Source organism: Carcharhinus amblyrhynchos, chromosome 9, assembly GCF_965287045.1.
Source record: "Carcharhinus amblyrhynchos chromosome 9, sCarAmb.v2.hapA, whole genome shotgun sequence".
In the NCBI taxonomy this organism is placed as follows: Eukaryota; Metazoa; Chordata; class Chondrichthyes; order Carcharhiniformes; family Carcharhinidae; genus Carcharhinus; species Carcharhinus amblyrhynchos.
In genome coordinates this window covers 16,630,081-16,643,539 of record NC_137332.1, presented here as the reverse complement: position 1 = coordinate 16,643,539, position 13,459 = coordinate 16,630,081, and the positions used below count along the sequence as shown (strand labels likewise).

The 13,459-nt window shown below is 42.6% G+C and overlaps 1 protein-coding gene across 6 annotated transcripts in view; it reads right to left on the bottom strand.

Moving 5' to 3' along the window:
* ccdc18 (coiled-coil domain containing 18) overlaps nt 1-9,726 on the bottom strand; it is a 128,035-nt gene extending 118,309 nt beyond the window's left edge. For 5 of the 6 annotated variants that reach the window (XM_080195230.1, XM_080195232.1, XM_080195236.1 and 2 more), the window contains exon 1: nt 9,528-9,726. Coding sequence is in view for 1 of the 6 variants with exons in the window: in XM_080195231.1 (XP_080051357.1) it covers nt 9,528-9,604 (77 nt within the window). In the remaining 5 variants the exon portion in view is untranslated. The remainder of the gene's footprint in view (nt 1-9,527) is intronic. The other variant, XM_080195235.1, reaches the window with a different exon arrangement.
* Nucleotides 9,727-13,459: the final 3,733 nt, after the last annotated feature.

Genomic DNA, 13,459 nt, shown 5'->3' with positions numbered 1-13,459 from the left:
TGTATGCCTAAACTGGACCAATTGACAGGCAACACGACAGCTCAGTGACTATCGCCGTTTGCTGTGCAGTTACAGAGACCCAGGTCGGATCTCTGGCTTGGGTTGGTGTCTGTGGGAGTTTGCACATTCTCCCCATGCTTGCGTGGGTTTTCTCTGGGTGCTCCGGTTTCCTCCCACACCCCAAAAATGTGCTTTTAGGCTGACTGGTGTTAATAAATTGTCCCTAAATTGGATCTCCTTAATCTGGCGCACATTTAATTCTCTAAATTTGCACCCCTTTATTGTGGAGTCCACGAGATGTAGACGTAGGTAGAAGAAGGATTGGAATGAGGCACTGAGTGTTAAAATGGGTGGTGTGGGCTTGTAGGGCCAAAGGGCCAGTTTCCTGTGCTGTGTTGTTCTTTGTTGATAATGCTCTGGGCACTGGATTTGAGTCCCATCATGGCAAATGCTGAAATCTGAATTCATTCTGAAGGGAACAGAGCAACAGACAGAAACTGTGGTCCCAACCAACTAGTTTACATCATCTGTAAATAAGCCTGTGAAAAAGTCTTTCTGAATGTCTGCCCACCTAATAACCCAGCAAAAAAATCTTCAAGCAGATATTGATCGGTATACAACACTGGATTTAGATCATTTTAAAATCACCACATGAACTAAACCATTTGGTTTCATCACAGGCATGATAGGAATAGCCCAGTTATTGTAACTGCCTCAACACACCAGTATTACCAACTCATACTAATTTGTTATTCGACCTTGGGATGAATTGAATATTGAATATCTTGTTATCAGACTTTTTTGGTTGACTTAATCCTGAGTTTCACTTGAACTCCCTTTATTGAGCCAAATGTATCTTCAAATACTCATTCATATTTATCCAGAAAATGCTGTAGGTCTGTTTTCACATCAACCAATTTGCTGACAGCACTGTAATAGAGCTGGAAAAATATCACGGACCACATGGAGAGGCAACACCAATGTTTGTCCATTCAACTCCATGTTGACCATGATTCAACTTTTTAAAGCATGATCTCTTTTGTGTATGTCCTTAAAATCAATCAGCTGATTTTAAAGGGAAGATGCTTCAGCTTTTGTTGGTATGTAGCTCAGGAATTAAACACTGCAGCACCAGTATCAACCTCCATCTTAACAGGTTGGACACTTTAGAATCAACCAGAATCTATGTGATTTATCTTATATGGATAAAGAGTATGGAGTTTGCACATTCTCCCCGTTGTCTGCATAGGTTTCCTCTGGGTGCTCTGGTTTCCTCCTACAGTCTGAAAGACGTGGTTAGGTGCATTGACCCAATAGGTGCCACAGTGTGGTGACTAGGGGAATTTCACTAACTTCATTGCAGTGTTAATGTAAGCCTTACTTGTGACTAATAAATAAACTTTATTACTTTATTTTACTTGGTCATTTAGAGCTCTTCATCATATTTCTGGACATTCTCTTTTCACAATCATAATTATTTTCTTCCACATTGTAAATTCTTTTTGTAGAATGCAATTGGTTCTTATTGAAGGTGCTCAGATTCTTCTTCTTCTGAATATTCTTTTCAGGCAAAGCTGGTCTAGCCCAGTAAGCTTTTGTAATGTAGCCCATTTTGCCACAATTCTTCAAATGACTATGCTTGCTTCAGCACTCACTCGTTGAACAGCCCATTTTGGCACAGCTATCACCCCACTGTTGCAATTTTGGGAGAAAGGGTTCCAATTAGTTATACTAACTTACACAACACAAAACCTATTTTTAAATGGCCTTAAAGATTTCCAGTTGTTGGTTTAGCAAAGCCAAGAAGGGCTGAATATTTGCTCCCTAACTCATCCTTGAGAGGGGGAATCAAACTAGCCATTCCCAATCTGCAGCACACAAATCACTGTCTCACTTTAAAAGGACTTGGCTGAATCAATGACTGAACGAACTCAAGGATGACTCAAACAGTGCTTGCTGCATAATCCACTTGGAAACTAACTGCATACAATAGTGGCTAAATAATTAAAGATTCAGCAGTTAAAGGTTCAGCCGTTAATGTTTTCTTGTTAGCTGTTGAACACTGGAGCATGCACTCATTTTAGTTTCAACATAAACCTTAATTTGTACCTCAGGAGGGAACTACAGCCAATTGGTAAAGTTTTGGATCAATTGTAATATTTAATTACCTAAGTGACGAATGATTATGGACATGATTAGAGTGGGCACGGTAGCACAATGGTTAGCACTGCTGCCTCACAGTGCCAGGAACCCAGGTTTGATTCCTGGCTTGGGTCACTATGTGTGTGGAATTTGCACATTCTCCCCGTGTCCACATGGGTTTCCTCCCACAGTCCAAAGATCTGAGTGTTAGGTGGATTGCCCATGCTCAATTGTCCCTTAGTGTCAGGGGACTAGCTAGGGGAAATGCATGGGGTTATGGCGATAGGGCCTGGGTGGGATTATGGTCACAGACCCAATGGGCCAAATAGCCTCCTTCTGCAAAGTAGGATTCTACGATGAGATTTTCCACTGGAAATTCTATTTAAGGATATGCAGGGATTGTTATGCAGCACAGTAGTCACCACTGCTGCCTCACAGCACCAGGGACTCTGATTCCATTCTGGCTGTCTGTGTGAAGTTTCTATATTCTCCACCTGTGTGGGTTTCCTCCGGGTGCCCCAGTTACCTCCCGCAGTCCAACAATGTGCGGGTCAAGTGAATTAGCCATGGTAAGTGCGCATGGTTCCGGGGATCAGGGCAAGATGCTCTTTCAGCGCAGGTTTGATTAAACAAATGGCCTCCTTCTGAACTATCGGGAATCTATAAAGGTTTTATTTAATAGCACGAGAATTTAAAAGTTCAATTTAGCATCAATTGTGCTTCCATGATTAAACTTTTCCTTTTCAAAAAAAACACACACCCCTGCCTTCAACTGTCCTCCACAATTACTGAAATCTGATGTATGCTTTTACTACAATAAGGCTTGACATTTCCAACAGCAGCATCCGCACCTCCAAATACAATTTACATCCCCACTCCAGAAATCACCAACTTGCACCAACGAAGTAAAACACCAAGCCTGATCTTAACTTAATCAAAACTCAGAGTTAAAACTGGGCTCATCCTTACCAAGCTCTGCAGGCTCATTGTGTCTGTGAAATTATTTTATAAATGTCATTTTCAAATCCCTATGTGTTTTGCCACCTTTGTTCACCAAGCTTTCAGCCATACATCCTAAAACATTCCCCAATTGTTTACTCCCAACAACAAGTTGCTTTTTAAGAAGTAATACAATAAAATATCCCAGGACAGGTCACAGGAAGTAGCTTTTAAGGAATGTTGAAGGAGGAATGCAAGGTAGAGAGAGGCAGAGAGGTTTAGGGAGGGAATTCTGGAGTTGAGAGTCTTGGCATCCGAAGGTGCATCCAACAATGGTGTGCCAATTAAAATGGTGGCAGATGTATAAGAGACCAGTATTAAAGAAGTGCAGATAGCTTAACAGTGTGGTCGGGCTGCAGAAGACTGCAGAGATAGGGAGATGCAAAACCATTGAGGAATTTGAAGATAAGTGAGAATTTTAAAACTGCCAAGTGCTTAACCAGAGCCAAAACAGGTCAGCAAGCACTGAGGTGAAGAGAACTTAGTACAAGTTAGGATTGATTCAGATGATCTCAACTTTATGGAGAATATAACATAGGAGGCAGATCTAGAGTGCACTGGAATTGTCATCATTCCATAAAGCAAGAAATAGGAGCAGTACTATGCAATTTTGAGGTGAGGCAGTGGCACAGTGGTATTGTCACTGGACTAATATTCCACAGACCCAGGGGAATGCTCCGAGGTCATAAGGAGTCGGCCATCTAGCCCTTCGAGCCTGCCCCACCATTCAATAAGGTCATGGCTGATCTGAAGTGGATCAGTTCCACTTTCCCGCTTTCTCCCCATAACCCTTAATTCCCTTGTCTGTCAAAAACCTATCTATCCGTGACTTAAATATATTTAGCGAGGTAGCCTCCACCAGTTCAATGGGCAGAGATTCACCACCCTTTTGTGTGAAGAAGTTCCTCCTCAACTCCGTTCTAAACTGCCCCCCCCTTATCCTGAGGCTGTGCCCTCTAGTCCTGAAGGACCCAAGTTTGAATGCCACCACAACAGATGGTGAAATTTGGACTGAATAAAAATCTGGAATTAAAAGTCTAATGTTGACCAGGAAGCCATTTTTCACTGTTGTAAAAACCTACCTGGTTCACTAATGATTTTCAGGTAAGGTAACTTGCCATCCTTATGTGGTCTGCACTACATGTGACTCTAGATCCACAGCAGTGTAGTTCATTCTTTTAAAAAAAAGCCTCTTCAAGGGCGATTAGGGATAGGCAATAAATGCTGGTCCAGCCAGTGACAGCCACATCCCATGAAAGAATTTAAAACAATTTGAGCCTGTTCTGCCTTCAAGAAAACCATATTTATCTTTGACCTCAGCTCTACCTTCCTACATTCATAATAATATTCCAATTTCCTGAGAATCCAAAGATTTATCAATCTCTGCCTTGAATATATTCAAAGTATTCACAGCTCTCTGGTGTAGAGAATTCCAAAATATTCACAATCATCGGAGTAAAGACTTTTTAAAAAATCTCAGCCCCAAATCATCAATTACTTCAAGACTATGACATCTAATTCTAGATTCCCAAGCCAAAGAAGATATCTGACAAGCATCCACCCTGTCAACTTCCTGAATATTATATGTTTCAATTAGATCAACTTTATTCTACAAAATTCTAGGAAATGTAGGCATTGACCACTCATTCTCTCCCTAGAGGACAATCCCAAGAATCAGGAGTGAACATTTGTTGCATTTCCTCTAATGACTAACCTCCTTTAAGTACAAAATTATACACAATACATTTGGTGTGGTCTCACTAAGGTCTTATATAAATGTGCCTAGATCCTTTTTACTTGTATACCCTAACCCCTTTGTAAATGGCATGTTATCATTTATTACAAGTGGCACACAAGGACGTCATGATCCCTCTATTGCTTACACGTCTCTGCATTTCTAATTTTTCTATCAAACTGGATAACTTCACTGAAGATAACAATGACAGTACCTGAACCGAGGTAAAGGCAAAGTTAGGCAATGTTATGGAAGTGGAAACAGGCAACATTTATAATGGCACAGATACATGAACTGAAGCACATCTCAATATCAAATGACATCACAGTTGTTGCACATAGTCTCTTTCAGCCTCAGAAAGCTACCAGAGCCGTGAATGGAAAGTGGGTGAGGAGCAGGATTTGCACCAGGGACCAAAGATAATGTCCAGGAGTATAGCCATGAGGAAATACTAGACAAAAACCATAATACTGCAATTGGTGGAAGTCAAAAATAAAGTTTTGGTGAAAGGTCACAGATCTGAAACATTTAGGCACTTTCTCTCTAAGCATGTCCTACCAAACCTGCAGAGCATGTCCAGCATTAATACTGGAAAAATTAAGGTTTATCTGCTTGGAAAGAAGGCCTCTGAAAAGTGATATTTAGAGAGGTAACAATAATTAAAGGGAAATTGACTATTATTTTCAATTAACGCGTGCCTTAAGACATGAGATACAGATTCAAATTAAAGAGAAGGGATTACAACTAATGTAGAGTATTCTCCTCCAGATAAAGAATAATCAACAAATGGAATAGATCTTTGTGTACAGTAGTAAATACCAAAACACTAAAATTATTAAAGAGGGATGGATAAATGTTAGGAAGAGGGAAGCTTCATTTCTGTTTGATTAAACTAACATGCTCTACGGCCCTTTCCTGAATAAATCTTGTGTTGTATACCTAATTTCAAGATAGAGTAAGTGTATTAATCTTTGTACTTCATTTTTGCATATGGAGTCACTAACATAGCTCAATATAAGCTTAAGGAACAGCACTCTCATTTTACATGCACACCTCTCCCCCACACAATATTCCAGGGAATAGTTTCCTTAATCTCTCTTCATAATTTAATAAATTGCAGTCGAGTGCATGTCTAGTAAAGGTACACTGCAGTCCCTCCAACATCAATATATCCTAAGATGTTGTATCCAGAAATGCTGTCAGTCCTCAAGGTGTGGGGTGTGCTCAGGGTTCTGTATGGCTGATGCTATTCCTCAAGACATAAAAGCCAGCACAAAGGCTTTTTTGATTGTTTTCTGTTCATGACATTTTAAAACAATTTGTGTCCCTGGATTCCCAAGTTTTGACAAAGCTTTGACAAAAGGGCCATCTGGACTTGAAACTCTTTTCTCTCCTTACAGATGTTGCCAGGCCTGCTGAGATTTTCCAGCATTTTCTCTTTGGCTTCAGATTCCAACATCCACAGTTGCTTTTATCTCAAGTTAGGTCTACACATTTTCCAGCTTTTCACTATTTACATAAGAACATAAGAAATAGGAGGAGTAGGCCATCCAGCCCTTCCAGCCTGCCCCGCCATTCAATAAGATCATGGCTGATCTGTCGCTGCTCAGTTCCACTTTCCCGCCCTCTCCCCATAACCCTTAATCCCCTCTCTTATCAAAAACCCATCAACCCGCGTCTTAAAAATATTTAGCGAGGCAGCCTCCACCACTTCAACGGGCAGAGAATTCCAGAGATTCACCACCCTTTGAGTGAAGAAGTTCCTCCTCAACTCTGTTCTAAACCGCCCCCCTTTTATCTTGAGGCTGTGCCCCCTAGTCCTATTGTCTTTTTTGAGCGGGAAGAGTCTCTCTCCACCTCTATCCTATCCATCCCATTCATCATCTTATACGTCTCAAATGAGATCTCCCCTCATTCTTCTAAACTCTAACGAGTACAAGCCCAGTTTATTCAGCCTCTCCTCATAGCTCAACCCCCTCAACTCCGGTAACAGCCTAGTAAACCTCCTCTGCACTCCCTCCAAGGCCAAAATATCTTTGCGCAGGTGCGGCGCCCAAAACTGCACACAGTACTCCAGCTGCGGCCTCACCAATGCCCTATACAGCTGCAGCAAGACCTCCCTACTTTTATATTCAATCCCCCTCGCTATGAAGGCCAGCATCCCATTCGCCTTCCTGACCACCTGCTGCACCTGCAAGCTGGGTTTTTGCGACTCATGCACAAGGACCCCGAGGTCCCTCTGCACCGTCGCCTGCTGCAGTTTTTCGCCCCGTAAGTAATAGTCCTTCCTACCATTCTTCCTACCAAAGTGGACCACCTCACACTTGCCAACATTAAATTCCATTTGCCATTTCCTGGCCCATTCGCCCAGCCTATCTAGATCCTTCTGCAGACTCTCCACACCCTCCGCACAATTTGCCGTTCCCCCTATCTTGGTGTCATCAGCAAATTTCGACACCCTACACTCGGTTCCCTCCTCCAGATCATCCATATAAATGGTAAAAAGCTGAGGCCCCAGAACCGACCCCTGGGGCACTCCACTAGTCACCATCCGCCAATCCGAATAGCACCCGTTGACCCCCACTCTCTGCCTCCTATTTGACAACCAATCCTCTATCCACGCTAACACCCTACCCCCAACTCCATGTCCCTCGACCTTCTGCAATAACCTCTTGTGAGGTACTTTGTCAAACGCCTTCTGAAAATCAAGAAAGACCACATCCACCGGCTCTCCTCTATCCACCGCCCTAGACACATCCTCATAGAACTCCAGTAAATTTGTCAGACACGACTTCCCTTTAATGAAACCGTGCTGCGTCTGCTCTATCAAGCAATTCCCTTCAAGATGCCTCGCAATTTCCTCCTTAATGACAGATTCTAACATTTTACCTACCACAGACGTTAAACTAACCGGCCTATAATTCCCCGCCTTAGAAACCGCCCTGTTCTATCCTTTCACATGAGCAGGCAAGTGAAGCCTCAGTCAATATCCAAAGAACAATACTTTCTACAATTCCCCCTTAGTATTGCAGCAAATTATAAAGCCAAATCTTTTAAATGTGGCCTGAAGATAAACTTCCAACCTGGTGACTTTTCTCATAACTGAGTCAACCTGACATGTAAAGAAACTCAAATATTACGTTCTTTTAAAATGGTAAAAATTCCACTACTTCCATTTTCATTTATTTCCATTTAATCCCACTAATGCGGACAATTTATATCATCAATAGAACTAGTCTCTCTATAGCCATGACAACCCACTGAACAAACAAATTAATATGATTGCATGTTCTCTATGACACAATGATAGAACTTTGAAATGATAAGACTCCACTATTTTTCATTATCCTGAATATTGAAATTTAGCCCAAAACAGCTAAACAGGCTCTCGATTTCTTACAATTCACTTCAGAATAAATTCCATTATATACTTCTGTGATCACATGTATCTTCCATAAAAGCAACCAATCATTCTAGACACTGGCTTGAAATCCCTGGATGATGACGATTAGGGTATCTTCATGATCAAATGAATTCACTTTTTAAAAAAAAGTGAAACTATTTCCTCTGGTACCGGGATCTGTTAAACATAACATTAAGAACTGGGCAGTTCAGAAAATATTTTTCCACACAAAACACATTGAAAATCTAGAGCTTGCTTCCCACAAAGAACTGTTGACGTTGGTGAATTTAAAATTTAAAAGTCAGACACATTGATTAAACTGAATGGCAGAACTGATTCAAGGGGGTGAATGGTCTATTCTGGTTTCTGTATAAATGCTTAAAGCACAGATCCAGTTTAGTGTTGCATACTACTGTACAAAGTGAAATTTCATATTTTATAAAAGATTTACTTGATTCTTCACACACGTGTAGAAATCCATGACAGGTTTTTCACTGACACATGCCTAACTGTTCATTTTCCTCAGCAAAATCCCCTCCAAATTGATAAGAGAATCAAATCCAAAATGACAATATTTAGGATTTCCCTATGAAGGCCTACCACAAGGTGCAGGAAGATAAGCTTCTTAAAATGATTTTGACCTAAAATAGCAAATATAGCGACTGTGTTATTTCCCTGAGATCGTAAAAATGTTCATCAAAAATCAAAGGTACATAAACCACTAAAATAGCTTTTTGTCCAAGCATCTCCCAATTTTTGACCAATGTTATTAGATATTTTTTAAAATCATGAATGGATTAGATAAACAACATGATATAAAGTAATAGACATTGGTTTAATCTGAGAAGCCATGTGTTATGCATAAAACCCGTGAGAATTTGTCTCTGGTAAGGTTTATTACTGTAAACCTTGGTCTACTCCCAACCATGATTGTGTCTATAAGTAACCATGACTACCTCTATTCACCCATAATCAATCCCTCAAATTTTTATTTCTTAAATTTAGGAACGAAATCACCCGCAGGACATTTTCCAAGGTGTAGTAACAGGCTCAAGAGTGTAAAAACGCAGTAGTGAATAAACAGCAAAGAGAAATTTTCCATTCATTCCAGTTATTAAAAACTGCCAATAATTCGCAAAAAGATGCCCTGAGCACATAGCAACTCACATTCATTGCCAAATCTCGGAGTTTGAAAGCAGTTCCGAATTCATAAAGTAACTGTCAATACGTGAGAACCAAAATATTTACCAAAATAAATAATCCTGGGTTCGTTTCTGTGAATGAGTCAGGCGGGGACGATACACAATGCCGCAAAGTCGGTGCATTTACCTGCTGCGCTGCCTGACCGCAACAGCAATTCACCATAAGGAAAGTAAAGCCAGTGCTTAGCTGTTTTAAGGCCACATGTGCAGCGCATCTACCATCGCACTGCACATACATTAACAAACCGCCGCCATCTTCCCGCTCAGTGCCACTGCCGCCCGCCCCTCAGCGCACAGACACCTCTGATTGGACAGCCCTATGGGCCCCCCCACCCTCCTTCCCGATTGGTATGACCCAGCTTCCTGCCCACAACCGCGCGCTGTAGCTGAATTGCGGCGGCTTTGCGCGTGCTGCGACCGTTACAAAACCGGCGTCCCAGCGGGGCGACCGAGACGAAGCCGGCGGCGGCGTAAGGGCCAGGGCGACCGTTACAGTGCCGGAGACCAAGCTGGGGGTGACTCTAGAAGTATTGACCGAAACTTAAGTCATTTAACCGAAACTTCAGCGGACACCTTCTCTTGGAACTAATTCTGCATCATTCACAAATGGAACAGTAGCATAGACAGTCAGATTTAACTAAGTCTTCAGTAAGATTACTAACAATCAGCGTCCCTAGTGTTGTGAGTATGACCAGAACAACCCCCTCCGTGATCACCCTCTGTGTAGAGTTGCCAGCATTGATGGTCATGTTCAGTAGCATGATGTGGAGATGGCCCTTGGCACAGTAAAACATCTCACAACCCCAGCTTAAAGTCTATCAGGTTTATCTAACATCATGAATTTTACCTAATACCTCATAAGGTTGTGTCCTCAGCCCCCTGTTATACTCCTTGTATACTCTTGTGGAGCCAAATTTCCCAACTCGATTTTCAAGTTTGCTAACAACGCCACTGCAGGGGGTTGGATCTCAAACAATTTTAGACAGAGTTCAGGAAAGAGAGAAATCCGGTTGACTATTGCAACGATAATATCCTCTTCCTCATTGTCAACTAAGGAAATTGTCGTCAACTTAAGGAAGCATAGCGGAGAACGTGGCCTTGTCTACGGCAATGGTGACAAAGTAGAAATGGTCACAAGATTCAAATTTATAGGTGTCCTGATCTCTCCCCAGTCCATCGTGCTGACATGAGAGTTAAGAAAGCACACCAATGCCTCTATTTTCTCAGAAGGCTAAAGGAAATTTGGCATATCAGTTATGACTCTCACCAACTTTTACAGATGCACCATAGAAAGCATTCTTTCTGGTTGTATCACAGCTTGATATGGATCCTGCTCTGCCCAAGACTGCAAAAAATTGCAATGGGTCATGAATGAAGCCCAGCTCATCATGCAAACAAGTCTCCCACCCATTGATCCTATCTACACTTCCTCAGGAAAGCAGCCAGCATAATTAAGGACATCTCACACCCCAGACATACTCTTTTACACCTTCCATCAGGAGAAAGATACAAAAGTCTTTTTTCCTGATGGAAGAAAGTAAGTGACTTACTAACCGACTCAAGAACAGTTGCCTCCTTGCTATCAGAATTTTGAACAGACCTACCTTACACCCCAGCTATGACTTTGCAGCATGGATTCGTGAAGGGGAAGTTGTGTTTAACAAATTTATTGAATTTCTATGAGGATGTGACTAGTGTGGTAGACAGAGAGGAACTGGTGGATGTGTTTTTAGATTTCCCAAAGGCGTTTGATAAGGTGCCTCACAAAAGGTTGCTGCAAAAGGTTAGGGTGCACAGAGTTGAGGATAAGGTGTTAGTGTGGATTGAGGATTGTTTGTCTAACAGGAAGCAGAGAGTTAGAATCAATGGGTGCTTTTCTGATTGGCAGTTGGTGACGAGTGGAGTGCCGCAGGGATTGGTGCTGGGGCCTCAACTGTTTACCATTTACATAGACGATCTGGAGGAGGGGGCTGAGTGTAGGGTAATGAAATTTGCTGATGACACAAAGATATGTGGAAAAGCGAATTGCGTGGAAGGTGCGGAAAGTCTGCAGAGATTTGGATAGGCTGAGTGAGTGGGCGAGGACCTGGCAGATGGAGTATAATGTTAGCAAATGTGAGGTTATCCACTTGGGTAGAAATAACAGTAAGAGGGATTATTATTTAAAGGGTGAAAAGCTGCAGCACGCTACAGTGCAAAGGGACCTGGGGGTCCTTGTGCATGAGTCACAAAAACCCAGTCTGCAGGTGATCAAGAAGGCAAATGAAATGTTGGCCTTTATAGCGAGGGGGATAGAATATAAAAGCAGGGAGGTCTTGCTGCAACTGTACAGGGCACTGGTGAGGCTACAACTGGAGTACTGTGTGCAGTTCTGGTCACTGCATTTGCAAAAGGATATATTGGCCTTGGGAGTGCAGAGAAAGTTCACCAGGCTGATACCGGAGATGAGGGGGTTAGCCTATGAAGAGAGATTGAATAGACTGGGTCTGTACTCGTTAGAGTTTGGAAGGCTGAGGAGGGAATCTCATAGAGACTTACAAGATAATGAAAGGGCTAGATAGGGTAGAGGTCGAGATAGAGATTCTTCCTACTTAGAAAGGATAGCAGAACTAGAGGGCACAGCCTCAAAATAAGGGGGGGGGGGGCGCGGTCAGTTTAGTTCAGAGTTGAGGAGGAACTTCTTCACTCAAAGGGTGGTGAGTTTCTGGAATTCTCTGCCCATTGAAGTGGTGGAGGCGACCTCGCTGAATATATTTAAGTCATGGGTAGATCGATTTCTGATAGACAAGGGAAATAAGGGTTATGGGGAGAAAACGGGAAAGTGGAACTGATCCACTTCAGATCAGCCATGATCTTTTTGAATGGCAGGGCAGGCTCAAAGGGCTAGATGGCCTACTCCTGCTCCTATTTCTTACGTTCTTATGACTTTAAGTTGAAAATGGACACTAGAATGAAGTGGATATAAATCAGCTGGGTTTCCACACTATAAACCTCTATGGCTATGAGATCTGGGCCGAAAGACAGCAGATGGAACTTAACCTGGACAAATGAGAGATGATGCGATTTGGAAGGTCTACTGCGGAAGGAAAGTATACAGTAAATGGTAGAGCCCTTAAAAATATAAGCATGCAGATCTGCAGTTCCCTGAAGGTGGCAACTCAGGTGGACAGGGTGGTAAGGCAGCGTATGGCATGCTGGCCTTTATCGGTGAGGGCATCGAATATAACGCCTCAACCAATGAACATAAGAAATAAGAGCAGTAGGCCATCTAGCCCTTCGAACCTGCGCCACCATTCAATAAGATCATAGCTGATCTGAAGTGGATCAGTTCCACTTTCCCGCTTTCTCCCCATAACCCTTAATTCCCCTGTCTATCAAAAACCTATCGACCCGTGACTTAAATATATTTAGCGAGGTAGCCTCCACCACTTCAATGGGCAGAGAATTCCAGAGATTCACCACCCTTTGAGTGAAGAAGTCCCTCCTCAACTCCGATCTAATCTGCCCCCCCCCCCCCTTATCTTGAGGCTGTGCCCTCTAGTCCTGCTATCCTTTCTAAGTGGGAAGAATCTGTCTACCTCTACCCTATCCATCCCTTTCATTATCTCATACGTCTTGATAAGATCCCCCCTCAGCCTTCTAAACTCCAACAAGTACAGACCCAGTCTATTTAGTCTCTCTTCACAGACCAACCCCCCTCATCTCTGGTATCAGCCTAGTGAACCTCCTCCGCACTCCCTCCAAGGCCAATATATCCTTGTGCAAGTGTGGCGACCAAAATGCACACAGTACTCCAGCTGCAGCCTCACCAGTACCCTGTACAGTTGCAGCAAGACCTCCTTGCTTTTATATTCTATCCCCCTCGCTATAAAGGCCAGCATCTCATTTGCCTTCTTGATCACCTGCTGCACCTGCAGACTGGGTTTTTGCAATTCGTGCACAAGGACCCCCAGGTCCCTCAGCACTGTAGCATGCTGC